This window comes from Chiloscyllium punctatum, chromosome 6 (genome assembly GCF_047496795.1).
Source record: "Chiloscyllium punctatum isolate Juve2018m chromosome 6, sChiPun1.3, whole genome shotgun sequence".
Classification (NCBI taxonomy): domain Eukaryota; kingdom Metazoa; phylum Chordata; class Chondrichthyes; order Orectolobiformes; family Hemiscylliidae; genus Chiloscyllium; species Chiloscyllium punctatum.
The window spans coordinates 61049120-61076872 of NC_092744.1; the positions used below are offsets into that span (position 1 = coordinate 61049120).

At 37.2% G+C, this 27753-nt stretch overlaps 1 protein-coding gene across 1 annotated transcript in view; it reads left to right on the plus strand.

Annotated features, from left to right (window-relative positions):
- cul3b (cullin 3b) overlaps nucleotides 1-25667 on the plus strand; it is a 60975-nt gene extending 35308 nt beyond the window's left edge. The window contains exons 7-16 of the mRNA XM_072572758.1: nucleotides 4992-5137; nucleotides 7853-8029; nucleotides 14718-14888; nucleotides 15972-16079; nucleotides 17131-17255; nucleotides 18950-19050; nucleotides 21145-21275; nucleotides 22399-22585; nucleotides 23880-24025; nucleotides 25180-25667. Coding sequence (XP_072428859.1) covers nucleotides 4992-5137; nucleotides 7853-8029; nucleotides 14718-14888; nucleotides 15972-16079; nucleotides 17131-17255; nucleotides 18950-19050; nucleotides 21145-21275; nucleotides 22399-22585; nucleotides 23880-24025; nucleotides 25180-25311 — 1424 coding nt within the window. The 3' untranslated portion in view covers nucleotides 25312-25667. The remainder of the gene's footprint in view (nucleotides 1-4991; nucleotides 5138-7852; nucleotides 8030-14717; nucleotides 14889-15971; nucleotides 16080-17130; nucleotides 17256-18949; nucleotides 19051-21144; nucleotides 21276-22398; nucleotides 22586-23879; nucleotides 24026-25179) is intronic.
- Nucleotides 25668-27753: the final 2086 nt, after the last annotated feature.

The following is a 27753-nucleotide window of genomic DNA, read 5'->3' on the forward strand; positions in this document are numbered from 1 at the left end:
TATTTGAAGCATTTATTAAGGTACAGTGAACATCTTTAAAGTTATTCCAGTTCAGGGATAATTCATTTTATGTTTTGTTTTGGCTTTAATGTGAATTTGGGTGCTATGTTTTATGAACCTTTTGAGTGGACTGACATACCATTTTGTGTTTGAGGGTGCAAGTGAAAATTTGTCTGTTAGGTAAAATTATATATCTATGAACACTTCCTTGGAGAAAGTACAGCAAAGTTTTTATTAGGTGTATTTTTTTTAAAGTTAGCTGTGTGTTGTAAAGTATCCCAATACTTTGCAAATGTTGTGAAGCTGCATCAAAACAACCTCTAGCTTTTGATATTGGAAAATGTAATCTCTTGGTGAATCTCCTAAGTGTCCAGAAAAATGTAAATGTTACTGAACGTCATGTAAACCTTTCAAATATTAGCAGCTCCAGGAAATTCAGTGCTCCCAGGATGGATCAATTTTCTTTTAACAGTTCAGCTGCTTCTCTAAGGCTATTTCCATATTTTCATTTCCTCAATCTTTCTATTTCCACCTTTTCTATTTCTTGTGTTTTAGTTTTATCTTTCTGGTATATATCTAAGCTGAGACCCATGATTTCTGTTTAACATGCACAGACACTATATTCTTGATCCTTTTGCTGTGCTTTCTCTATTTTCCCTTTTTGGACTTAGCCAGAGACTAATAACTTGAAATCACTTGTATCAATTTTAAGCAAAATTGTTATTGGTGGGATTTCTTTTCAAGAATGGAAGACTAAGGTTTATAGTTTGCCCTGGCCTTTCCTAGCTAGTTGAAGTTTGGAAAATCTGAGTGATCTAACAGCTTGAGATAACCCAAGTATCTGACAAACTCATTGATTGTGCAGTGAACTGGAAATTGCTGGTCTGATCGGCACTTCTTGAAGTTACAAAATAGCTATTTTGGAATGTGTTCATTGCTTATAACAGACTCTTTGGATTTAGATGATTATATATAATTTTCTAATAAATGCATGGTCTCATGTCTTTTAAACCTTCAGGTGTTACTATCGTCCAGTCACCATTTACTTTGTCGTACACTAGAATTTTCCTTTACAAATATCAAGTCAATTGTTATCATGCTCCAGGACAATAGTCCGAACCACTTTCAGTAATGTGGTCTAATTAGTATTTTACAAATTGCTTTAGTTAGGGCAATAAGGTAAGGTACCTTTTAAAGGCTGTGGCAAAATAGCTCCAGGTGCTAATTATTGTGCTGAATATGGTATATTTTGAGTACCCAATTATTGTTTGTTCCCATGATCTCAAATATTCTTTTCAATTAAACATACTTCTTAATATAAGACATGATTTTACCCAAAACTTCAAACACCAGTTTTTTTTAAACTTAAATTATACAAATGATCTGAGTAATTAAAAAGGCATTAAAATCTATAGGTATGAAAAATAAAGTACAGCTTTGTTTATAACATACATTATTGGCCTCCTTTGTGTAAAAACCACAAAATATCCTTTTGTCACAGTACGGAGACACTGGAACAATCCCAAGAATAGTAAGAAACATAAGTTATTTTTAATTTTTAATGTAGATTATTAGAGAGTGAGTTAAAGGCTGTAATTATCTTACTGCCAGTGACTTTTTGAAGTTTTATGTATCATTTAAGTAAATTACATTGAATGTAATGGAGGCTTGGCACTGACACAAGATTGTAACATGTGAATTTGCCCTGTGCAGTGAGGGTACGATGAAAGTTGATATGGTAAAAGCTATTTACAAATATTATCCAAGCGCTTTGGCAGCCTTGAACACACTCCAACACATCAATTTAATGTATACAAACTTCTAATTTTCAATTGTAATATTTCCGTTAACATTTTTTTAATGTGTGTGCCTCCTATGTCTTGCAATAAACTGGGTACAGTTTGTTTTGTGTTGATCAGGTTGACATTTTGAGAACTGAGTACCAACAATGACCACTCATAGCTCAGAGCAACAGAACCGACTCTAAACTGTCCTGTCAATGTTTCTTTTACCTCAGTTTTTTGGATGTCCCACCTGCAATATTGTGATATTCTTCTATCTTTGCAACAGTTGTTTTCTGGCTTTTTGAGTCTGATCTACAATTAATGCCCATCTAGAACTAGGTTGAAAGAAATTTACTTGGAATCTTCATGGCCATTATACCCTTTTTGTTGCATTATTAAGCTGGATTTAAACCAAGGGTGAAGGCCAGTGGAAATCTACTGCACCACCAACCTCTAGGCAGGGATTCCAACTAACATGATTCGACAGGATTTTTAGATTAGTTATAGGGGTTTAAGGATTTTCTCTCTTCCACTTTTTTCCATTGTTGTTCACAATTTATTTCGTAATAGGTAGACACATTTTGTTGTCTTTGGAAGTTCAGGACTTTATAAGAGGCATCCATTGCCTTAATGCTTTTCTAATCTTAGTACAAAAGTCCATCAATCATATTTTGCATGCAGACTCTGTTCTATTTTTGTGTTGCAAGATAGTCATGAATGAAAATCATCATCTATTTCGTAAGCTTCAGAAAATTTATCTGGAGAAACAAAAAGCTTAAAAGTTTATTCTTAAACTCCTAACACTAATTCCAACTTCTGTCTTTATGGATTGAATGTCTCTCTCATTGATGAACATGGTGCTTTGGTATAATCTGGCAAGCACTGCAGTGTTTGAATCTGACTTGTGCTCTCTGGCTTAATTGTAGTATTAAATATTCTGCTGGCTTTATTGTTAATACGCTGTATTGATTGGATGTGTTATGCCTTTTAATCTAGCAGGTGGGACTAGATTGGGTTGGGATATCTGGTCGGCATGGACGGGTTGGACCGAAGAGTCTGTTTCCATGCTGCACATCTCTATGATTCTATGACTTTAATTGGCGTTGTCCATATTTTTGGCCAGTTTCTATATGTTTCTGAATGCAAGCCATTGAGAATTTTAAGGCTGTGGTCCAAAGCAATGATTGCTGGCACCTCCCGTGTTAATAAAGTAATTGATTTCTTGGAAATTGTTACAGTTCCAATGTTAGTCAGACATTTGGTCTTAATCCGGCTTGGGTATGACAAAATCATAATAAGTTAGCATGCAAGTACACACAGCAATTAGGAAAATGGCGTGTATTGTAAGGGAATTGAAGTTCAAAATGAAGGAAGTCTTACTGTAGTCGTGCAGAGCTTTGAGACTGCACTTGCACACTGCAATTTATTTTTGTTGTCATACTTAAAAAATGGATATACTTACTTTGGAGGCAGTACCACAAAAGTTGACTGGATTGAGAGGGTCATTCTGTGATGAAAAGTGTAGTAACTTGAACTTGTGCTCTCTGGAGTTTAAAAGATAAAACATGATCTCATTCAAGGATGCAAGACTGTGAAGTGCTGTGAAAGGATTGCTTCCCCTCACAGGTTGTGGTCTAAGAATAAGGGGTTAGTCACATAGGACTGAGTGGAAACAAGGTGGTCAACTTTCGGATATTTCTATTCTTGGGGCCTGTGGGTGCTTCTTCACTTTTAGGCTTTCAGGGATTGAAGGAATATGGAGAACAAATGGGAACATGGTTGTCAGGCCAATGATCAGCTTTGATTCTATTAAATGGTAAAGCAAGCTCGAGAGACTGGTGTTCCTGTGAATTTAAAAACAGAGCACTGATCAACTCTGCCAATTTTGCAGGGATGGCAAAGGACTAAATGTGGCGGAATATGTCTTCTGTGCTGTTCAGAAACAGCGTTCGGTTTATTTTACTAGCACAAGCGCTGCAGTGTGTTGAGCAGAACGAGTAAAGACAGAAATTCACAGTAGCTCCTTGAGCTAGGATGGACCAAGTTTTACGTACTATTTGAATGGAAACCACATTTTCTATGCTTAACAGATGGCTATCTGAAAATCTTGTATTTTTATTCAGCAGAACAACTTGGAAGACTTGCAAGATGACAGGCAGTTTGCTGTGGGATTTCATCTAATGTTGTAAATGGAGATGTTTCACTACACAGTTCCATTTACCACTTATACCTGGAATCACCCATGAATCAGAATAGAATTGGCTATACTTGTTAAGAGAGCAACTTAGTTCTCAAATCTATTGTAAATTCTTATCAATTCTTGGCAAAAATCCTTTAAATTTTTGCCAAGCCAACCTGTTTTGAGTAAATGGTCAGATGTGTCAGTGCATTTCTTGTTAAGATAAGGCAGTCTCTGCATCATTATTTCAGTCATAGATGTTTTGTTAGTCTTCTGAAAAGCTGCTGTGCGCAGACATTTATTCTTATTAGAATCCATTAATCGGGTAAGAATCAAGCCCTTGCGGACTCATTTGTATTTAAATAAAGTATTTGCCCATTATTTAGTATGTTGAGTTTCTCCTTGATTATTGAAACAAATAATTGCTTGATGAATTTACTTATATACCGAGTAGTGATCAAATTAGATTAGATTAGATTAGATTAGATTCAGTGTGGAAACAGGCCCTTCGGCCCAACAAGTCCACACCGACCCGCCGAAGCGCAACCCACCCATTCCCCGACACTTACCCCTTCACCTAACACTAGGGGCAATTTAGCATGGTCAGTTCACCTGACCTGCACATCTTTGGACTGTGGGAGGAAACTGGAGCATCCGGAGGAAACCCACGCAGACAAGGGGAGAACGTGCAAACTCCACACAGTCAGTCGCCTGAGTCGGGAATTGAACCCAGGTCTCTGGCACTGTGAGGCAGCAGTGCTAACCACTGTGCCACCGTGAGAGCCATCTGGAAATATTGAATGGAAAATTAAATGAAGCTAACATCTGAATCTCTTTGATTTTTTTTAAAGCTGCGGTGTTCTTTTCTATAAGATTGATTGTGCTGCAAGGGTAAAACATGCTCTTGAGAGATATTTAGCATTGTTAACTTTTAATGTTTCTACATATTTTGAAAATTTAGCATTGTAGAGCCATTTTGTAGTGCACAATCAAGCTAGTACAAAAATTTCCTTCATATCCTATTTCAGACTTAGCATGCATGTACAAGCTCTTCAGTCGTGTGCCAAATGGTCTGAAAACCATGTGCGAATGTATGAGTTCCTACCTGAGAGAACAGGGCAAGGCACTAGTTTCTGAGGAAGGCGAAGGCAAGAATCCAGTGGACTACATTCAGGTCAGCACAGAATAATCCTGTTCTTTTACTCCATTTGTTTTAACTAGAAACAAACTTGTAACTGGAATCAAAATTTGCAAGTGAATTGGATTGCAGTGTGTTTTTTAAAACTTGCACTTACTAGTTCATCAATCTGTGCTGTTAACAAATCTACTTTAGTATTACTGAAAAAAAGATTCTTATTGAAGCTTTTCATCTTGCACTCCTTGAAATAATTTGCAAAAAATATCAAGTTCACTTGTCACCAGTTAGCACTCTCCTTTCATGCAGTATAAATGTTCCTTTCCCTTTTAGTGTTTCCTGTAAATTGTGTCTATGAATGCATGACAAAATGTGTCTTATCTTTAGTGCTCAAATTCTATGCTACCAAGCGACTATTAGTACTTTTTTTGTACTTGTGGGTGGGATGTTGGACATGCTTTCATTTTGCACTGACCTCATATACAACTTCGCAGGTTAGATTGAATTAATGTCTTAAAATATATCTGATCAGAATAATTGAGACACTTGAGTAAGATGACAAATATATTAAGTATAAATTTAGATTTGTGTGGTTGAAAAAGATTTTATGACTGGTCTCTGTAAATTTACATGTGTATTAATTACTGCGTTGATAGTTAATGCAAAGGAAAAGTTGCAAAATTCCAGATGATAAATATCAATTCTCCAAATTTGTTACTAAGTGTTAGATTTTAAACATAGGTGTGAAGCCATGCATTTTGGTGGGAGAAAGAAGCAGCCCAATTATTTCTTCTAAAACACATCTGCACGGAACAGAGTGGGTGTGTGCGTGTTCACAAATTAATAAAAATAATAATGCAGCACTCTTGGCTTGTGTACACCACCTCATGCTCTCCTCGTTCCAAATGAGGGGGATATCTGCAGATTTGTAAGACTGTAATTGTGGCCAGCTTCAGAAAAGGAGAAGTCTGTAACTACGGAGGGTTATTTTGCTGTTTGTTGTAGGGAGGCTCTTGCAAACATTCTTCGTGGTCTCCTTCCAGTGGTTGATGTGTTCACTGAAGATTTTATCTGTCAATATGATAGAGTAAGAAAAACCTCTCCACGTTGCTTTTTTGATGACTCAGAAGCCTTGATCCTGTAAGTTGGCAATAACTATAGAATGTTCTCCTCAAATTTGGTTGCCTGCAGAAATTTGGCATCACCCTCTGCATGTTGCACAATGGCATACAAGCAGTGATCCTCAGCAAAGGATGCACCACAAACCGAACATATGTGCAAACCGGGGTCAAGTGAGACTCTCTGGACCAATACTCAACTCCATCTTCCTTATTATGACTGTCCACTCCATATGTTTGAAGCTTCCTGTTGTATGGAGTTAACCTACAGGAAGGGCAGGAAACTTGATCTGTGTTGCAAACTATCTTGATGTATTCACAGAGACACATGAAAGAACAGGCCTTAGACCAAACATCTGGAAAACAAAGGACTATACCACCTTCTCCTGCCATGCAGCACTGCCAGTGATTGTCCTATGTTTCCTGACAATGTGAATCAATTGCCATACCTTCGAAACTGTAATTCAGCACTGCCTTTAGCATGCCAGTGCAGCTTTTGGCTATCTGAGGAACAGAGTGATAACAAAGACATCAAGCCTGATATTAAGCTTATGGCCTATAAAGCAGCTGTATTATCAATTCACCTGTATGCTTCAGACACTTAGACAATGTGTAGCAAACACCTTTACATCCCTTGAGTAATAACATCAGCGATGCTTCTGCAAAATCCTGCAAGTCCACTGGCAGGATAAGCACACTAGTATTCTTGTCCTATTTCAGGTCAACATTCCTAAGTTGTATAATGATTGGTCATAGAGAATTGCATGAGGCCACATGATCTGCACATCTAACACAATTTTAAATTAAGCTTTCTACTTTGAACTTTAAGTGGTTACCAGGAGGTCAAGAAAAAACTTCAAGAATATCCTCAAAGCTTCTCAGAAATATTTCTCCCCTCCTCCAGTTCTTGGGTATCATTAACTCAGGACCATGAAACCCTGGGGCGAGTTCCTCAGAGGCAAGCTGAGGGAGCCACCAGCATTCCGGTAAAATAGGTGGGATAGGTGGAAGAATAATATAGGAATGTTAAAGAGTACAGAAGTGAACAACAGCGTGGGGATTATTACGTAGTTAGGGTGAACCAAATAGAAGAAGGGATTTAAAAGCAAAAGATTTTTTTTGTTAAGTTACAGAAAGAGGATCTGTGAAGACACAGACCATTCTGAGCATCTCCAAAGACCCAGATGGAGGTCAGATGCAAACAGTGGAAGGACTATACAAAAGCCCAGTTGTCTCTTTTGAATCGTACTTCCCCTAACTGTGGCAGTGTATGCAGTTCCAACATTGAAGTATTTAGTCACTGTTGTTGAGTGGAAGAAAGTCATTTTCAATCCTGAGAGACTGCTTAAGAATGATGTTTGTAATTGGTGGTTGCTGGCTCCATTACCACAACAATATGATTGCTGATCCATTCAGCATTGGATGTGATTTTACTATGGAGATAAGTGACCCAGCTTTGAATGACTAAACTGTCAGAAAAAGAAAATATTCTAACAATTGTTTAAATTATTCTAGAATACATGTAATTTGGAAATAATTAGTTGAAGTGTAATATGAGGATTTATCACAGGTTTTTAAAGCCAGAATCCACTGCAATGAATGGGATTGGAGCCTAAACATGTTTTTCTTCAAACAGGGTCTCCTTGATCTGAAAGGCAGATTTGATCGTTTCCTTCAGGATTCATTCAATAATGATCGTCTTTTTAAACAGACCATAGCTGGTGACTTTGAATACTTTCTTAACCTCAACTCCAGATCCCCAGAGTATTTGTCATTATTTATTGATGACAAACTTAAAAAAGGAGTAAAAGGCGTAAGTATTTCTTGCAATTTTTCAGCTTTTGTTCCTTTTTTGAAATACAGTAATAAAGTACTGTGGAATTTAAGATCTTTCTGAATTTTCCCTCTATTTTTAACGCTTAACCCTCTTTCAGAGGTTATGTTGATATGTTCTAATCAGAGATGTTATTGTACACCTCTGGAGCAGGTGCAACTTGAACCAGGGCCTCCTGGCACAGAGGAAGGGATACTACCACTGCACCTCGAGTCCAAGTGCCTCAAGAATGTTCAAATGCTATTTGAATAATAACGGTTTACTGTTTCCACCTGCTGTCCTTTAGAAGCATAGCATAGCAGTCAATAACTCTGATTTCATTATAGACCCGTTGTAGCATAGAAAGAATTGATTGGCCCATTATTGTAAAAGTGCAGCAATGACCGGACTGTCACTTGCCCCTTAGAGTAGAAATGCTGATGGAATTAATAGCGTGGTCACAGTAGTTTGCATGTTCCATGCACTTTATTATATTTCCCAGTTTCATATTGCTGTATATTATAATCAGTAAAGGTTTCTGAAGAAGGGTCACTGGATCCAAAGCATTAACTGTGCTTTGTCTCCATAGATGCTGCCAGATCTGCTGAGTTTTTACAGCAATTTCTGCTTTTGTCTCACATTTACAAAAATGAGATCTGAATTGTACTACGTAAAAGGATGATGGAAGCTAGTTTAATAATCCCTTTCGAAAAAGATTGAATAAATATTTGAAGGGGGAAATTTGCAGGGCAGTGGGAAAAGAGTACTGGAGTGGAATTAGCTCCGTCAGAGTGCTGATCCAGAGACACAACAGAACAAATTTCCTAATTCTCATTCTACCCTTTTAGGAAAAGGATTGGAATGTTTAGGCAATAGGAAAAGATGTTTAAATGACTTGATGAAAACATCAGTGCCAGGCTGTTAAAGAAACTGACCTATCTGGGGTGGATTCCTCAGAGGCAAGCTGAGGCAACCACCAACATTCGGGTTAAATAGGTGGAATACATGGAAGACTAATATAGGAATAGTAAAGGGTACAGAAGTGAAAAATAGTGTGGGGATTATTTAAGAGTTAGGGTGAACCAGACAGAAAAAGTAATTTGCAAGCAAAAGGTTTTTCATAAAGTTTGATGCAGTGAGAACATGGAATAGGTTTGTAAATGATATAAACTGTGCAGGCAGGGAAATAAGGTGCTGCAGGTAAGTTTTAGTAACCAAAGGAATTGGGAGATTCGGGATTTGCTTCACTAACTCAACATCAACCAGGGAAAGAACCTTGGATACTATGGAGGTTTGTTTAAGTGTTGTACACAGTTTTTGTTTTGTTTGGAGTGACCTCTAAATTGCAGACTTTGTGAACATGGTAATTCATACTAGATTTTTAACTTGCTCATGTCACTTGACGGTGAGGAATATTTGAGCAATGCACATTTTTGTGCATTGTTAAATGAGATAATTTCAAATGTTTTGATATATTCACCAAAAGTAATTGCTCTTTGGTCTCTTAAACTTCACAACACATTACTGTATGAACCCCAGTAAAGCATCTGCAGTTTACATGGATGGATGAATGTCTTGTTTTGTATTTTTAAATACTGGCTTTTTATGTAACATTTTACTAAGTAGAGTACTTCAAAATTGGCACCTTTATGACTGAGCCCTTGCCTGAAATTGGATGTTTCTGTAGTTGAAGTTGAACAGATTGGACTATGGGCATTCGGGCCATGCCAGGTTGGCTGGGGTCTAAGGGTCATTTAGAGCATGAGAAAGAGTGGCACTCAAAACAGAAAGGTTGATAACTTGTTGAGAGCCACACTATCAATGTAGCACCTAACCGAATTGTTCAAATAGGGTTTTTTTTGTTTAATTTAACTCATTGATGACTAGAAGATTAGAATAGAAAAATGCCTGATTCAGAAAACTATTGATTTTCAGATTGTGGGATTTGAGTTACTTAGCCTGAATCTTAGATGTAAACCACAGAAAACTTTGAATTCTCAAACGTCAAGCTGATGCTTTTCTCCAACTTTCAGTCCAAAATCTTAACTTTTGTTAAGATGGTTCAGGATCAGTTCCTGCGGATTGGAGGGTGGCTAATGTACCACTTTTTAAGAAAGGTGGGAGAGAGAAAGCAGGAAATTATAGACCTCAGTGGTAGGAAAGATACTGGAGTCACTTATAAAGGATGAAATTACAACACATCTGAATAGCATTAACAGGATAGTCAGAGTCAGCATGGATTTATGAAGGGGAAATCATGCTTGACTAATCTTCTGGAATATTTTGAGGATGTAACTCTGAAGATGGATGATGGAGAGCCAGTGGATGTAGCGTTCCTGGACTTTCAGAGAGCTTTTGATAAAGTCCCACATAGGAGGTTAGTGAGCAAAATTAGGGCGCATGGTATTGGGGGCAAAGTACTAACTTGGATTGAAAGTTGGTTGGCTGACAGGAAACAAAGAGTAGCGATAAACGGCTCCATTTTGGAATGGCAGGCAGTGACCAGTGGGATACCGCAGGGATCAGTGCTGGGACCGCAGCTTTTTACAATCTATGTTAATGATACAGAAGATGGTATTAATTGTAACATTTAGCAAATTTGCTGATGATACAAAGCTGGATGTCAGGGTGAAATGTGAGGAGGATGTTAGGAGATTACAGGGTGACCTGGACAGGTTAGATGAGTAGACAGATGCGATTTAATGTGGATAAATGTATGGTTATCCACTTTGGTGGCAAGAACAGGAAGGCAGATTACTACCTAAATGGAGTCAAGTTAGGTAAAGGGGCAGTACAGAGAGATCTGGGTGTTCTTGTACACCAGTCAATGAAGGTAAGCATGCAGGTACAGAAGGTAGTGAAGAAAGCTAATAGCATGCTGGTCTTCATAACAAGAGGGATTGAGTATAGAAGCAAAGAGGTTCTTCTGCAGCTGTACAGGGTCCTGGTGAGACCACACCTGGAATATTGTGTGCAGTTCTGGTCTCCAAATTTGAGGAAAGACATTCTGGCTATTGAAGGAGTACAGTGTAGGTTCACAAGGTCAATTCCTGGACTATCTTATGTTGAAAGATTGGAGCGACTGGGTTTGTATACCCTTGAGTTTAGAAGACTGAGAGGGGATCTGATTGAGACATACAAGATTATTAAAGGATTGGACACTCTGGAGGCAGGAAACATGTTTCCGCTGATGGGTGAGTGCTGAACCAGAGGACACAGCTTAAAAATAAGGGGTAGGCCATTTAGGACAGAGATGAGGAGAAACTTCTTCACCCGGAGAGTGGTGGCTGTGTGGAATGCTCTTCCCCAGAAGGCAGTGGAGGCCCAGTCTCTGGATTCATTTAAGTAAGAGTTGGATAGAGCTCTAGGATAGTGGAATCAAGGGTTATGGAGATAAGGCACGAACAGGATACTGATTGAGGATGATCAGCCATGATCATAATGAATGGTGCAGGCTCGAAGGGCAGAACGGCCTACTCCTGCACCTATTGTCTATTGTTTCATTTTGACAGCCATTCTACCAGATGTTTTGCTGATGCTGTTTAAGTTACATATTGTATGTTCCAATCTTTCCTAAACACGTGCCAGCATTTTGCATACTTAAGAACTGTAATGAAACTGCTGAGCTTAAGCAAATAGTATCTTTATTTTCTACTGATGCAACTGCTTAGATAATATCCAAGATTGTCAATTACTTTCTGGCTGTTCTACTATAGCCTAAGGTTGCTGCTGTCTGACATTTCAATCCTTCATAAAGTTGGTACATTTGTATTGGATTTCACAATTCTATTAAGTCTTTGATATTTTCCACAGTTAAACTACTAATTTTGTCTTTGCTGAATTCATGTTAACTGTGTATTTTTAATCCTTCAAATATCAAAGTCCTCTCCTATCTCTCAAAACAAATCTGTCAATCATCGCAGTGTGCACACTTGCTGAGGTGACATCAAACACAGGTTTCCACAATAACTTATTAAGGATAAACTCAAACTCAACAGTGCAATCTCCCAATAAAATCAAAAAGTCTTTAGTTTGTGATTGAAACACAGAAATGTTTCTGTGTCAGATTGTTCTGAAATCTGACATTTTTCAGTTGGCTGTTTTAATGCTCTTGGTCTGTTTTAATTGGTTAACTGGCTTCAGTTGTTTATTTTGATTAGATAGTGTGACCAGTAATTGAAAACATATGGATTTGTGTACTGATATTATGTAATTGAATTTAAACTAATCAAACAGAAATTGAATGTAATTGACCAAGATTTTGAAATCCTAATTATAGTGAAACCGTCGGTATTCACTTATCACTTCCCTGAAAGTGACTGCGGTTTTTGGAGTCTGCAGGTGTGCAGTTGAGCATGGAAATACAGAAGTTGCTGTCAGTGATCCTGTGGCCAGACTTCTAGATTTCCCAACTTGCAGGCTGGGAGGTAGGGAAACATAAAATAAGTTAATTGTCCTGTCTCCTTTTCTGGTGTTCAGTTCGTGGCCTGGTAGATGACCTGCCTGCCCTTTGACTAATTAAGTCTATTAGTGACTGATTAGTGGCTACATGTGTCAGTATTATTGTCAGTATTTTGCAAATGATGGGTGGGAACTTTACCTGCAGAAGCTGCTTTGGCTGCCTTCTTGCGAATTGTATGGTTGGGATTGTGGTTATTGGTGTCTCGATTAGGAACACTTACTAATGGCGGCCCCACCCACACCACACTGAGCAGCAGCTCCCTGCTTAAAAAAAAGCCCTTGTGCTGGGGCTGTCTGAGTGCCAGTGAACCTTGATCTCGCTTAACTCCTGAGTGACAGCGGTCCAGGGCCTACTGCAGAATCGCTGTGGGAAACCTTGCCTCTATGGGCTGCATTTTGTTGAATGTGGATTACTAAATTAATAATTGCTGTTGTCCTGAGAAGCTCATTCTACATTTGTCAAATGTCAAGTTCCTACATTTAAGTTTTATTTACATTTGATAATTCACCTAACTTAATTTCATATATGTGTCCTAATAATTTATTTCATTTTCTAAAATGTTGAATGAAAATTAACAAGTTCAGAGTATTTTATTTCCTGTTTTGCTGTTTGAGGATTTTTAAATTTGTATGGTTGCTTACCTTACTTAATATCATTGCTGCTGCTGGACTCTTGAATATTCCCTTGACTTGACAGCAAACTCAAACTAATCTTGGTAAAAGGAAATCTCTGCTATAGAGATTTGTTCGATCTTGCTGATAGAAGTTTGAAGTCAGCAGTGAGCCCTGTTTTTTTTTAATTTCAAAGCACACTTTATTCATAATACATATCACAAACACAGTTTGGTTCTGTATAGTAACATATGAAGGAAACAAGCATGCAAATGTTGGAGTTTGACTCTATCAAACAATCCAAAGACACATCGATCTTTCTTGAACCAGACTATTTTTACATTTTTTGAGGCACCAAGAGTGTCTGATAACTGAATTGTGCTTCAGCAGGAAGATGCCAGACAGTGGTCTTTCCCCACTGCACCTCGACAGCAGCTACCCCAAATTTTAGTGTGTCCTTCAGCATGTAGTCCTGGATCTTGGAATGTGCCAGTGTGCAACACTTGGTTGAGGTCAACTCCCTATTCTGGAAGACTGGCAAGTTTTGGGTGGACCAAAGAGCATCTTTCACCAAGTTGATGGTCCTCCAGGCACAGTTGATATTTGTCTTGGTATGCATCCTGGGTAATAGACTGTAGAGCAGAGTCCTGCATCACAGAACTGCTCAGTATGAGCCTCGACACAAAATACTGTATCTTTCTCCAGACTTCATTTCAAAAGGCACAATCCAAAAGGAGATGTGTGACTCTTTCAACCCACCCTGCAGCTGCTTTGAGGGCAGCATTTGGGGGTGCAGACTTAACAGGCATACAAGAAGAATCTCACAGGTAATACTATTTTCACCACTAGCCAAATGAGGTCTTGGTGCTGTTAAAGAGTTCTGGTGATAAGGCATTCTGCCAAATGATTTTGACAGTCTTCTAAAGATCCTGTCTGCAACAGGATCCACCCTCTCTTTTACTGCAGGGTCTCAAGGATGCAACATGCTGACCACTTCCTGATGGACTTGTGGTCAGTTTTTTCACTGCTGATAGCTGAACGCAGAATGTGGTTGCAGGAAAATTGATTTTAGATATGAGCGTCTATGGGTACAAATGACATGACACTACTTTGACATGACCATGGGTGCCAATGAAGTACTGCAGTTATCTGACACTAGGCATTCTGTCCATGGGTATGGATAATTTTGCGAGCGCTAGATCCTTCATGTGATGGATTTTTATGCAAATTCAAAGTTCTCCACCACAAAATGGCTGTCACCAGAACTAATGTTTCACATACTATCAGCACCATATTACATTTGCTTCCATACCATTTATTGTTTTATTTGATGAAAATTTTGCAGAAATTTCAGTCACTTTCTAATATATATGTGTTGTGAAGAATAGATAGAGAAAACAATTCACTTGGTCAAATAAATGATTTTATATTAATTTTGGGTTGAATTCTTAACTGTGGAAAGACATACCATGAACTTTAGTTAAGATTTGTATTCTAGTCATGTTTACAGTTATGAAGTAAATGTCCTTTGTTGAAATTGAACTTAGATTAAATGTTACTTTAAACATAAGCTATAGGTGTCCTATTAGAAGGTGAGTTTTCTTTTTCTATTAAGTTGACAGAACAAGAAGTTGAGACAATCTTGGACAAGGCCATGGTACTGTTCCGATTTATGCAAGAGAAAGATGTGTTTGAGCGATACTACAAGCAGCATCTGGCCAGAAGGCTTCTCACTAACAAAAGTGTATCTGATGACTCAGAGAAAAATATGATCTCGAAACTTAAGGTAAAAATGTAAATCTTAAGTTATGGTAGCCCGGTATTTTAAAAGAAAAAGCATTCTAATCACATTTACATTCATAATGGTGAATATCTTATTACTCTAATCTTGCACTGTAAAAGTGCAATTGTAATTAACTGTTTATGTACTGCTTAGAGGAAGTGGCATGAGAGAAGTAGAAGATACAGCATGAAAAATTATGCAGTGAATTATAAATGCCATACTAATTATTAGGGATAAGGAGGTTGAAAATAAGTTTTTAAAAATAAGATATCTTCACAAGTGGAATGTGATGTGTTATCTAAGTTTTCACACTGATTAACCTAAATGTTTATACTTGCCTTTTTACCAAAAAGGTTTAGTGCTCCAGGTTGCCATAAAGCTTGGTAGCACTGATTCAGAAGTAGAATGAAGCTTGAAACTTTAATATGACTTGTTCTGGTTAAAAATAGCAATGCAAATTGGCTTTCGAGCTGTGTGAAAATTGTGTGATCAATGTTTCAGTTTTGCATAATTTTATATTGAACTAGCAAAATATATATTTCTGTAGTTTTAAGGGAAGCAGGCAGTCTGTTGTGATCCACAAATGTATGATGTTTGGGCAAAAGGAATATAATTGGGTGAAATTAATTTACTTGGAGAAAGTGAGGACTGCAGGTGCTGGAGATCAGAGCTGAAAATGTGTTGCTGGAAAAGTGCAGCAGGTCAGGCAGCATCCAAGGAGCGGGAGAATCGACGTTTCAGGCATGAACCCTGAATCCTGAAGAAGGGCTCATGCCCGAAACGTCGATTCTCCCGCTCCTTGGATGCTGCCTGACCTGCTGCGCTTTTCCAGCAAACATTTTCAGCTCTGAAATTAATTTACCTCTAATTTAATCTTCACCAAGGCCTCTTATGTAGCCCAAATAGTGTTTTAGTTTCAATTTAATCCTTTGAATTCAGAGGCTATAGGCAAAATATAAGTATCATTCAGTCAGCAAAGTTGCTTCCCTTTTTGAAGCAACATTTTTGGGACTTGGATTATTGTCCATACATTAAGATTACATCTGTTGACTTGAATCATTATGTTAAATGTTTCTTTTTCTTTAGACGGAGTGTGGCTGCCAGTTCACATCTAAACTGGAAGGAATGTTCAGGGACATGAGTATCTCAAATACAACGATGGATGAGTTTCGACAACACTTACAAACTACTGGGGTGAGATGATGTTTCCATTAAAGTGATTAGTATCGTACAGGGTATGGAAAATTCTAAGTGATTTGAAAATCCAAGTTTCTGACACTGGACACTGGACTGTCATCTATTAATTGTTAAATGTTTTTAGTTTGTAGACTAGGATTTATAGGGATTGTACTATTAGGAGTGTAGATTTTCCTTATTCAACAAGTTTTTCTTCTATCCAGCCATCCACTGGCAAAACATAATCACCAATGGAACTGGTTTTGCATCAAAACATAAGCATAGGGTCACCAAAAGTTTTGTACTCTTTAATAACTTAAGATTTATAATGACTGAATCCATTTTTTAACATCACCAACAAACTAAATTTTTATGTACAATGGACAACAGCCAGATTTTGCAACTGTATTAATGGCAAAAGCACTAATGTCCACAGTGATCATAACTGTGAAACCAATAGGAACCATTCCCTGCTCCTCCATGGGGTGTACTGTTGGATATCCATGCAATAATAGTCTTCAGAAATCACTTCATTTGGCAGAGGCTTCCCCTTTTGTGGTGTAATATTCCACCTTGTTGAGTCAGCAGTAAGTTAGATTTTTAATAGTGTGCAAGATCCGTAAGGACTCCTGAGCAACTCTTTTTGCTCTATAAACATATCTTTGTGGAACATCGCATTTTAACATTCCTTAAATTGAATAGGTTTCTTTTTTTTAAAAAAGTTTTCCACATTTCTATCTCTACCACTTTTTTCTATGTAGTGAAGTGAAAGATAAGCAAGAAATTTTACTTTAGAGTTTTACTGCCTCTGAAAATTCTTCCAAGTGATTGGCTACTTAATTTGCTTAATGACAATAGTTGGTATATGAATCCTGTCTGATCAAACTAATGTCATAAAAGATTAAATCAATGTCATCAAGATCATTTGGACACCTTTCTTTTAGGTTAGCTGGAAATGGCATCATTTGCCACTCACAGTAGAACCTAAACCATTATATTTTATCAAGTGCAATGCGTCTTGTAAATATAGAAATATATAAAATGAACTTGGTTCTTTTTTTCACTTCAGGTTTCTCTAGGAGGTGTCGACCTAACTGTAAGAGTTTTGACTACAGGGTATTGGCCTACTCAGTCTGCTACACCAAAATGTAACATCCCGCCGGCACCGCGACATGCCTTTGAAGTCTTTCGAAGGTAAAGCTTCCAAAAAAGCTATTTTATTTTAAGAGTATTTGATAATCAAATCATTTTGACTTTTTTCTACTGCTTGTAATTTCATATTGGTTCCATCATATGAGCTTGGTGCTGAGCAAGTGCTGGTCTCTGGTAACCCTGATTGCAAGTGACTTGGGGTGTTTCTTTGTTGGCCAGCTGCGGAGACATGCCAGTAATGTGCTGACCGCAATGCTCCCAAGTCTAATCTAGTCCACCGAGATGTCAGTACCTGAGCGGGTCGAAAGTATAGGACACAGTCTTGTCAATGCTTCCCCGAGATCTATGTTGCTTTCCACTGAAGAGGAGGCACTGATGTCTGGACAGGTTGGTTTCTTTAGGCCAGAGTTTGGGTGTTGCTTATGCCTGCATAATACAAAAGTGGGGATGAGTTGCAAAAAAGGAGTAGAAACTTGGACATGTTAAGAATATTCTGTGGTGGTTATGGGAGAGCAGCACAACATTTGCCAATGAATTGTACTTGGTTGTTGAAACACAGAGGTGTCAGTCACGGTCCACTGCTGCTAAGACAAGAATTCTGTATTCATTGGGTGTGAACAGTTGAGCCTTGATCACTGGTCCATGCAGCTTGACCCCCTTTGCCCTGTTGTGTGTTTCTATCGAAATGAGAAAAGGGCAGGGATTGATTTGCATGAAAGTGATTGCTAAGCTGTTAGTTTTGGTGCAGGTGAGAGAACGGTGGTGAGGTGCCATGAGTGAGTAGGAAGTGCAGTAGCTAATCATTTGAATGAATAAGGCGGGTGATAGCAATTGAATGAAGATGCAGCACGCAAGAATGGGAAGGTAGACAGTGAGCCTTGGTGGGAGGTGTCTGCAGTGGCAGAGTTGGAGAATGTGAGATCACAGAGAGGAGGATAGCAGTTACCTTTGTGGAGCCTAGAAGTTCATTAACTGTTCTACAGCATTGCTAGTCATTCCTCCGGATGTGGATTCAAGACTATTCTGGGTGACAACTTCAAACCAGTCTGGGAAAGTGTGGTGTTGTGATCTCCTCTGACTGTGCTAAGCCATCTGATTCTCCATTCAGTCCTGGACCTCCTGATCCTTGTCTGCAAAGCAGGTGCCAACTTACCTTTGTTCACCATCTCCCGTGCAAGCCTTTTCATGCTGAAACAGTGAAAGACTTTTCCTAGCTTGTAGCATTTGAACAGGTGCGTAGCTGGGCTTTAATTTTGGTCATGATTTGGAGATGCCGGTGTTGGACTGGGGTGTACAAAGTTAAAAATCACACAACACCAGGTTGTAGTCCAACAGGTTTAATTGGAAGCACTAGCTTTCAGAGCACCGCTCCTTCATCGACACAACGACCTGCAGCAGCGATGCTGTGGATAATTAGAGGTGAGCAGTGTAAAACTGAGAAACCATTCTCAAGAGCATGCAGAGAAACTCTCCTAAAGTTCACACTTGGCCAAACTTCGGGAAAATTCAGCTCACTGTTTTGGCTTAAACTAAAAGACACCTTTTAACACAGTCTTGTAAAGACCTAAATTTATAACACTGTTCAAAAACAACTAAAGATCGATGCACTTGTATTGAGTACTTTTTGATCATAATCATTCTGAAATACCATTAAGTGATGTTGTATTTGTCTTGCTTTTTAGGATAGAGATTTTTATACACATGTTAGGAAGTGCTAATTTTTGTTTTAATTGCAGATTCTACTTGGCAAAGCACAGTGGTCGACAGCTCACACTCCAACATCACATGGGTTCAGCAGATTTAAATGCCACTTTTTATGGACCTGTGAAAAAGGCAAGTGCCTTAATGAAATAAACACCTAGAAACTGTTACAAATTGGTTAAATGCAAGAGAAGGAAAATGCACTAATTGTTAAAATAAACTGGAAATAAAGGGACCTGTTCTCACCTTGCTGGCAATCTTGCTTGAGTATGGTTCTATTCGGCAAAAGTTGTGTATACATTTAGGGCTTTTTCTTAGCCTTAAATTGAACTATGAAACACTTCAAAGGGGGTATTGTGGTCTATACAGTACATTACATTTTGAAAGGGTAAAAGCACTAATTTACACAAATTTAATTACAAATTACGTTTTACAAAGAATGGAAATAAGAATTCAAAATTTACCTAAAACTTTAATCGTTGGAACTGTTTATTTCAGCATCGGTTCATTTTGCATATATTGAGCCCAAAAAAATAGCTTTACAGAGGAAACCATTTGCGTTATTTTCATTCATTCAGTGTTAAATATTTGGGTTAAGTGCATGAGAACTTCCCAGTCAGTTGAATAGATGTTTGCATCATGTGCTGATTACAAGCAATTGTATTAATATCTTTTAAGAAAAAGTAATCAAATTTAATTGCATCTACCTGAGCTAAAATGCCTTTATGACATTGTACAAAAAGGCAATCAATTGTAAAGCTTTTGGGCAAAATCTTGAACTAATGCTAACGATTTACAGAAAAATTGTAATGTAGCAATGCTAAATTCATCAATGTGGAGGTTAAGGTTGGTGACATTCAGGTCAAGCTGCATCAATGGAGACAGGAAAGTAAAGGGAACATTTCAGCTTTGGTGATTCTTCCAGTGGGAGAACTTTTAACGTTTTCTCCTAGGTCCTACGTGCTTGTGATGCTTCCAGCATTGTTTTATTTTATTTTAGAGTTTCAGCATCTGCAGCATTTTTCTGAATAGAAGAGTTAGAGTTTAAACTCCAAGTGGTTAAACAATCCAAGCCTTGATAAAAGTACTTCAAAAATGTACTCTTGCCTTTTTTCCCTTCATGCAAGAATTAAATATCTTCTGAGTGTTTATTTTCTTAAAAAGCATAGTAAAACTCAAGATTTTAGAAATTAAAGCAATTTAGAGTTGCTTTCAGTTTACTTTAGTTTGTTTAAAATTTGCATTTATGTGTGCTGATAAATGAAGCATTTGTTAAGTGTATAATAATTTTCTGATAGGTTGAGTAACTGACTGCTCACTAATCAGTTTGAATGGGTGGTAGGAAGAAATTATATTTGCATCATAAATTGAAATTTAGTCTCAATTAACTGCTGTTTTGGAGACCATCAAAAATTCAGTTGTAGCATTCTGTTTGTCTTGTGCTTGAAAGGAAATTTGAAAATCGGTCAACTCCTTATTCTTGATGTAAAACCATATGCAGAATTTCTTTTCAGGTCTGTTAATGTAAAAAGAAAACACCTAGTTTTATGTAATTTACTTTTACAACAAAGCATAGAGATGCACAGTACGGAAACAGATCCTTCAGTCCAACTCATCATGCTGACCAGATATCCTAACCTAGTCTAGACTCATTTGCCAGTAGTTGGCCCATATCCCTCTAAATCCTTCCTATTCATATACCACCCAGGTCCCTTTTAAATGTTGTAATTGTACCAGCCTCCACAGCTTCCTCTGACAGCTCATTCCATACATGCACCACCCTCTGCGTGAAATAGTTGCCCCTTAGGTCCTTTTTATATCTTTACCCTCTCACCCTAAACTTATGTTCTGGACTCCCCCACCCTAGGGAAAAGACCTTGTCTATTTATCCTATTCATGCCCCTCATAATTTTATAAAACCTGTAAGGTCACCCCTCAGCCTCTGATGCTCCAGCCTGTTCAGCCTTTCCTTACAGCTCAAACCCTCTAACCCTGGTAACATCCTTGTAAATCTTTTCTGAACCCTTTCAAGTTTCACAACCTGGGGCCCGTGGATTTTAGTCAGTTAAGCTAAAATGCAGTCAAGCTTGTGCCATTTTTAAACTAGTAAACGTGTGTTTATCAGTCATTCCAAGACGGTGAAATCATATTTTACATGCTAATGTTGCAATCATTTTTGAAATAAGTTCCATGTGGTCACTTATATTATACATTTTGTCTTAATAGGAAGATGGTTCTGAGGTTGGAGTAGGTGGAGCTCAAGTAACTGGCTCGAATACCAGAAAGCACATATTACAAGTATCTACTTTCCAAATGACTATATTAATGCTGTTTAACAATAGAGAAAAATACACATTTGAGGTGAGAATGACATAAATCCGATACATATTAAAGTCTGTCATATTAGAGAAAATAAATTTTTGCTGAAGTAGCTTCACAGGACATGAACTTGGCTTCCTACTAAATTGTTTCATGCCTATTTAACCACAAGATAATTGCATGTAAAGAGCCAATGACTGTTCAGATGCTGGTGTGAAGTAGGTTATTTTTATCATTTTTATTAAACGTGCTTCAGTACGGACTGATAAAGTTATACATTATTATTAACAGAAAATTGCATTACTGGTCAGTGAGAGAAGCTAAATTTTGTAAAAACCTGAGTCGATAAACAGGCTGGTTGATTTCAGATCAGTTTGTACTTCAGTTTTTTTATGTAAAAGATTAAGGAAAATTATCTTGAGAGTTGCATTGATACTTAAGTTTATAACAGTGCACCTTATAGTGACATAAATAAATAATGTGCTCAATTCAGGCAGCATCTCTGGAGAGGAAAAAATAGTTAATGTAAGAACTGAAAAAGAGTTGGAAACTAATAGGTTTTAAGGAAATGAGAGGAGATTCAATGGGGAGATCAGTATGGGATGCAAAACAGGAGAGCTTGGATAACAGAAGGGACGGTGCAAGGCAAAAGGGGCTGGTAGAGAACAAGCAAAGAAACAAGAGATAGCCTATATGAGGTGTAAACTTGGTTATATTTGTTTTTGCTTGTTCTGGTGAAAACCCAGGAAACTAGAATTTTAATGCTTTTTTTGGCATTTCAGCATCAGCAGTATTTTGCTTTTGTTTTTCTTTATACTGATACTGGCAAGTTATGCAAAAATGTGTTTATAGGAGAGATGTTGGTGTTTCAATTTTCCTGTTTGTTGGTGCATAGCCTGCAAACAACACTACCAAAGATGGTTTTATCTGAGAATGTTTGTGATACATCTCTTCATCACAATGTTTTCTCTTCTATAATATGCTTTTCCATTCAGCGTTTTGACCTTGCAACAATGTAGACTGAGTCAGAATTAGGATTGTTCTATTTAATTACTTCCACTTTTCCTAAAAGCCCGATCACTTGCCTAATGCTGAACAAAATGCATGTGAAAATGAGGTATAATTGTATATATACTCTTTCTAAAGTGCTGTAACTTCTTTACAGGAAATTCAGCAGGAAACAGATATTCCCGAACGAGAATTGATCAGAGCACTTCAGTCATTAGCATGTGGAAAACCAACGCAACGAGTCCTTAGCAAAGAGCCCAAATCGAAAGAAATTGAGCCTGGTCACGTTTTTATAGTGAATGATCAGTTCACATCAAAATTGCACAGAGTCAAGATTCAAACAGGTTTGTTTTTAAAAGTAAAAGAAACTCATTAAACTTAGATTAATATCTTTTCCATAGATAGGTGTAACCACATACAAATGTTTGACTAGTTCAATTAAGAGTGAATAACTTACCAATATTTTCCAAAGTCCTTCACAAATATACTCAAAGAAAATGAGTATTAAGCAAAAATAAAAAGATGAGACTATGCAAAATTACCTAATATTTTGTCAAAGTGGATGAGCCTTGAAACTTCTCATTGTGGAGAGAAATCCAAAAATATAGAACAAAGTGGGCTAGTTGGGTTAGATATTGTAGACTTGATGGGCCAAATGGTCTCTATTTGCACTGTAGGGATTCTATAGTCGTAATTCACAATGACTCCTCCGCTTATATTTTTTCTCTTTTTTTCTTCTTCAATCTTCTGTATTGATTCTTGCTAAACTGAAGACCATCTCCAAGCTCATACTTAGAATGACAGCCACTTTATCTTCCCCTCAGCATCTTGCTGCCTTATATCTTTCATTGTCTGGGCTATCATACTTTGTTACTAGGAGTTGCAACATATCATATCAAATTTCCATGCCTTCCCAGTTTTATTAGAAGAAACAATCATGGAAGTGTTAAGGCCAGTATATTTTGAAAGGAAATTATTTTTTGTGGAAAACATCAAAATATTTGTAATTTCAGAGCATTTTTGATTAATAAACTGATGGTAAAAATGTTGAAGGAGATCATTGCTATTATGGAAGAACTTTAATACCCAAAGTCCAACCAGAAATGAAGTGGTGTTTCTTGTTATCCTTATATTTCTTCTTTCTTTTATCCTGTAAATGGAATAACAGTGTTTGTAGAAGCTCAGTCTTTGTTGAAAACAGCAAATACAGAGATGCTTGATCTAACATCTATAACCTAAATTAAAACATAGAGTCTTAACTGTTTCTACTTAATTGTACACAATTACAATATATTATACTTTTGCTCAAGCCATCTGTTCAGGTAGTTTAGTGAAGTGCTCATGTAGTTGAAATACTCAAGTACTTGAACAGGAAGGAAATTTTTGGCATTTTGAAGAAACATGTATCATTGCTGTTCTTTTAGTTCACTGAAATTTAAATATTGTAACACCATGACCCAAGTTCATATTAGTTTACTGTGTTGTACTAAATGCTGTGGCTCTGCTTGAAATTAATTAATTGCTTCCAGTTTCATCAAAGGAAAGCCTGATTTAGCGTAAGTTGAAATGTCAGAAATTTAAAAATTGATATTATTTAATTCGTAAACATTTACATTAAATATTGGATTGAATTTATAGTTGCTGCCAAACAAGGAGAGTCTGACCCAGAACGAAAAGAAACACGCCAGAAAGTAGATGATGACCGAAAGCATGAAATTGAAGCTGCAATTGTCCGCATCATGAAATCAAGGAAGAAGATGCAGCATAATGTTCTGGTAGCAGAGGTAAAAAAAATTATTTCATCAAAACATATACTTGTGAAATATCTAAGAATAAAACAGGTTCATTTGCGTATAGTTCATTTTAGTAAGTTTTTCTACTGCTAAAGTCCAAGAATGATTAAATTAATTGTGCTTACTATTTCAGTCAATTTTCTGACAATTGTTTAATAACTTAAAATCATCCCTTTGGAGTTATATTACAAATAACCAATCCACATTTATAATATGGGCCCTTTCATATCCTATAAATTATATATCCAATAAATTATTCTTCAGTATCCCCTTTCCTGTCTCTCTTTTTCTGCCATGTCAGTGTAGGTATTAATGAATATACAAAGATATTTTACGGCCATGTGATGTGAGAAATTATTTATCTGGACTTTTCCCTCTGACCCATCCCCTTAACTCAATCGCTGTTATGCTTGTACTTCCCTTGTTGCCAAACCCCAGGAGCCTCCACAATGATGTTGGGTTTTACTGACCTCCTACCTAATGCTGCCACAGTGTTTGCAAATTGGCACTCCATGTTGCCAAGAACCCTGCTTCTTCCCCTAATTAGATTAGATTAGCTGCAGTATGGAAACAGGCCCTTTGGCCCAACAAGTCCACACCAACCCTCCGAAGAGTAACCCACCCAGACCCTACATTTATCGCTGACTAATAATCCTAACACTATGGGCAATTTAGCATGGCCAATTCACCTAACCTGCACATCTTTGGATTGTGGGAGGAAACCGGAGCACCCAGAGGAAACCCACACAGACACTGGGAGAATGTGCAAACTCCACACAGACAGTTGCTTGAGACCAGAATCGAACCTAGGTCCCTGGTGCTGAGAGGCAGCAGTGCTAACCACTGAGCCACTGTGCCGCCCTCTTCCCTTACCTTCCCCACCTTTTCCTGTGAATCAAGTCCTGCATTCCCAGTCTGCAGTTCATTGTATCTTCTAAAACCAAAATCTTCCTCCACACTGCTTTTCAAGTTCTATAATACTGCAAGACCCTCACTGTTGTCCTGTCAAATCCCAGAACCTTTTCCTCCTCAATACTGTCAAAACCCAGAATCTCACTTTTAGTTACAGAAATCAATGAATTTTCAACAGTTTGAGATTTATTGTACTTAATAGTTAACATTTTTGCATCCCTTTTCATCATAAGGTGACTCAGCAGCTGAAGGCTCGCTTCTTACCAAGCCCCGTGGTAATTAAAAAAAGAATCGAGGGACTTATTGAGAGAGAATATTTGGCACGAACACCTGAGGATCGCAAAGTATACACTTATGTAGCGTAAGATGCATTCAACAGGTTTATCTGTTTTTAAAATGCATTCAACAGGTTTATCTGTTCTGGACTGTATAATCGCATGAACTGGGAGGTTCATTTTAAAATTATTAAGAAGACCTTCTCCAAATAAATTGCAGTAAGTGTACTAGATTATCAGATCAAGCCCTCATTCCCTGTGATAATTTTGAACAAAAATGGACCCAACGTCTGGTTGCTCACCGTTTTACCCATGTAGAGATCATCTTTAACAGTTCCTCGGGGAAACGTGAATGTGTTTTCATTTTGTTTTCAGTACTGTAAAAAAAAGAATAAAATCTAGAAAACATGAAATACCATCAATAAAAATAAAGTAACTGTTCGAATTTCTTCTTCCCCGATTCTCAATGTTGATGTAATGGCATTTTATTTAAAGTGTTTGGCACCTCTGTGCTTGTAAGGATTGGGTATATAGAGCTGGTTAAATGAACTGCAGCTGCCTTACTTTTTTTTGCCCTGCTTTTTGCAATATTCTGCTGATAAGAGCCTTTACTGGGATCTCCCAGATATTATGCACATTTTTCAAATGTCAAGAATGTGCTTTTTTGATCTTGCTCTATTTTATCATTGGATATTAGTAACTACTGGAGTTATTTCAGTAAAAATCCATTGATGGGGTGCTTGTAAAACTGCCCATATTGTATTAAAAATTGTTTTTGATTTTGTAGGTGGCAAGTGCAGTTCATACCCAGTTACCTCTAAAGTTGAAGTTTTATTTCAGTGTGTATAAAATGTATAATATGTTTTTGCTGTTGTACTCACTGCTGATGGTAGCTTGTACAGGGCATTGTTTTCATCACATTACATGTAGACAGAAGAATTCAAAATAAAAAAAATTAGTAAACTAGAGAAAATCCACATTGTACACAAGATGTATACAGTCATAATATCTCTTGGGATGATCAGCCTATCTTAGTATTCATCTGAAATGAATTTAAGATAGATGTGACAAATGCATGAAATAGATCACATTTTATGATGGAGCCTTTAAAGAACAACTCCTGTTTAGTTACAACTGTGGATGAACTGAAAGCTTGCATGTAATTTATTTTTGAGATACGTTTGCATAAAATTAAGGAAGACTGCCTCAAAATTGCAAGTTTACCTTCTCAACTGGGAGTGGATATGATTTATTTCCTCTTTAAAGCATTAAACAGCATACATATCTGAGGGATATCCATCCATATCTGTATATGTTCCAACCAATTTCACAAACCAGTTTATCAGAAATATATCCAGAAAATTATTTATGTAATTATTTGGTAGAAGATTCTTTGAGGTGTTCTGACTCAGTGAATTTTAGTGTGCTTTTAATGTATACGAACAAAATAGCGAAATATGTCTCCTGGGTACTGTACTGAAATATTCTGAAGTGCTACCTCAATAACCAGTAGTTTCTCTGTTTATATTATGGCTGTTCAGTGTATCCAGAATTAAGTTGGAGTTGTTCTCTTAAAGCCCTATCCAGTGCTATAGTGGAGCAAGAATGGATGGAAGTGATCCCTTCTGGGATTAATTTTTTAAATAAAACGTTTAGTAAAATTTTGGGGACACTTAATATATGTATACCTACAATAATTTATGTTTAAAAGGTTGATCTTAATGGGTTGATTTCTTTTTAAGTTATGAGGTTTGTTATTATAGGTAAATGTCAGATTGTTTGCTGTACTGCTTTTAAAGGGCATATTACGATCAATCCAGTTCAGCCAAGGTCTTTGTTATGGTGCCGCCCAATGGAATACACATTAAAGGTTCTACACAAAGTACAAAGTTGAATGTTTTGATATACCTTCTAGGACAGTACTGCAAGGAAATGAAGACCATTTACAATAAAATCACTGACTGGAGAAAATATTTATATAAATTCCACCTATTTAGATGTGTCAACCTTCTATTTTCTGCAGTTCATATTTTAATTAAGCCATTCTGCTTTAAAGTACATATTTCACTTCTTTACAAAAGATGTTCCAAATAGATTTTGTTCTCATTAACTTGAAAACAAACCTGGAAGTAGTAAATTTCAGTGTTGAGAAAATGCAAATGAATTTAGTTCAAAAGCCAAACTTTTCTGTGTTCATTCTCATTTCCTACATTTTTGAAGGCTGTTGCTTTTGAAGGACTGTTGCAGTAGCTTTTAACAGGTTTTTAAAATAAGATTGTTGTTTCCTGGGATGGTGATTTGAGACACTTAATGTTTTTACTTCATATTTTAGAAAAGATTGCTTATAAATCCTTTTTCATATAAGATCATCCCAGTTGGCTAGAAATACTCTATGCCTGCTAATATATTAGATTAGATTAGATTAGATTAGATTACTTACAGTGTGGAAACAGGCCCTTCGGCCCAACAAGTCCACACCGCCCCGCCGAAGCGTAACCCACCCATACCCCTACATCTACATCTACCCCTTAC